The sequence below is a fragment of the Aplysia californica genome, unplaced genomic scaffold (assembly GCF_000002075.1).
Source record: "Aplysia californica isolate F4 #8 unplaced genomic scaffold, AplCal3.0 scaffold00007, whole genome shotgun sequence".
NCBI lineage: Eukaryota > Metazoa > Mollusca > Gastropoda > Aplysiida > Aplysiidae > Aplysia > Aplysia californica.
Genome location: NW_004797277.1, coordinates 676840 through 678726, shown reverse-complemented (window position 1 = coordinate 678726; position 1887 = coordinate 676840). Strand labels below are relative to the sequence as shown.

At 45.6% G+C, this 1887-nt stretch overlaps 1 protein-coding gene across 1 annotated transcript in view; it reads right to left on the bottom strand.

The window, feature by feature from the left end:
• Positions 1-1090: 1090 nt before the first annotated feature.
• The window catches only part of LOC101852136 (homeobox protein HMX3-A), a 3352-nt gene continuing 2555 nt past the window's right edge, over positions 1091-1887 (bottom strand). Inside the window, exons 2-3 of the mRNA XM_005089617.2 lie at positions 1736-1831; positions 1091-1111 (exon numbers count right to left, since the gene is read on the bottom strand). Of these exons, the coding sequence (XP_005089674.2) occupies positions 1091-1111; positions 1736-1831 (117 nt within the window). The remainder of the gene's footprint in view (positions 1112-1735; positions 1832-1887) is intronic.

Here is a 1887-nt window from a genome sequence, read left to right as displayed (position 1 = left end):
GATATCTCAACCCTCACCCCCCCTCTCTCTATCAGAATCTCTCTACCCCCATCCCCCTCTCTCTCTCTTTCTGCCTCTCTCTCCCTCTCTCTCTTTCACATCAAGAGCTATTCTAACCCGCCACAAATATTAAGCACTCGCAATCTCTTCTCCATAAGTGGCTGACTGCGCCCTGGTGGGATTTGCCTCCGTTCTTCGCTCTCCTATCATCTATCACCCTGTCTCTCCTCTTTCTTTTCTTTGTGATTTACTCTCTACTAACACCCCTTATCTTCGGCACGTACCTGACCAAATTGTGTTGCAAGTGTCGTCATACTCTTACTAAAACTAAAACCTATCTTCTTCCCCTCCCCTCCCCCCCCCACCCCAGGGTTCGATCCCGCTCCATCTGGCAGCAGGTAACGGCCACACATCAGTTGTCAGCCTGCTACTGAGCAAGTCCACTTACCAGATCCACACCAAGGACAGGCGCGGCAGAACGGCTCTGCTCAGGGCCGCGGCCAGTGGGCATTATGAGATGTGTGCCTTGTTACTGGGACAGGGGGCCGATATCAACACTGCGGATAAGGTCTGGTTTCGGTGATGTTGGCTTTGGGAACTGTTGTTGTTGTTGTTGTTGTTGTTGTTGTTGTTGTTGTTGTTGATGTTGTTGTTGTTGTTGTTGTTGTTGTTGTTGTAGTGTTGTTGTTGCTGTTGATTTTGTTGTCATTGTTGTTGTTGCTTCTGCTGTTGTTTCTATTGTTATTATTGTTGTTGCTGCTGCTTCTGCTGCTGCTGTTGTTGTTGTTTCTTCTTCTTCTTCTTCTTCTTCTTCTTCTTCTTCTTCTTCTTCTTCTTTTCCTTCTTCTTCTTCTACTTCTAACTGCTGCTTCTTTTATCATTGCTTTTCTTGTTGAAGTAGTTATTGCTGATGGTGTTGCTTTTGATGGTGATGTTGTTGCTGTCCCTGTTGCTGATCGTTTTAGTTGTTTGTTTGTTTGTTTGTTTATTTGTTAGTTTGTTTTCAAATCCCTCGACATTGTCAGTATTCAGCATTACAGGTGAGAGGAAAGGTAGCTACATTATCCTGCCACCCTAGAATTACAAAGCTCTATCTGCTCAGTACCTGGTTCTGAAAAATTTGACGTTGAAATGTTTGAGTTCACAACCTGTCAAACTTTTTCGAATGCAATTCTCTGAATACCTCGATAATGACTCAGATTAATCTTACGATTTGGATAGAGCAGATAGAACATTAAGTTTCTTACCTCTTGGTCTTAGTAACTCTATACGGCCAAAAATACCAGATAGAACTTTGTAATTCTGAGGTAGCGATCTGACTACATCTAATAATAATAGACAGCATTTGTATAGCGCAAATCCCCGCTCAACAACAATTATCTTCACAATCTATACAATTACCCCAGTAGACATGAGAGCATTCTGAAACAAACTCAGCTTCCTGGGAAGCATACAGTGCAAGCGGCCATTTATATGCGCTAAAACACTAATATGCTGACAAGATCTTTCGCTGCCTATGGTCGGGTACCTATTCCCACCTGGGTGAAGTGAGGAAAATTCATTGTGTAAAGAGCCTTTCCCAAGGACACAACGTTGGGCCCGCGGCTCGAACCCCGAACCCGTCCGTAACCTCACGATTCCGAGTCCGGTAGCCCGAACCTCGAACCCGTGACCTCACGATTTCGAGTCCGGCACCCTTGCCACTGGGCCACCGAGGCCACATTATCTCACTCACCTGAGTTTCTGTGAGGTGAAGCGTGGCCGCCAGACCCGCCCTCTCTGAGCTGGACAGGTAGCGCTTCATGTCGAACGTGGACTCCAGCTGGAACACCTGTTGGCATCACACAGGGAAGGGAAATTTTGATTAAAACTTTAACAAAATAGCGG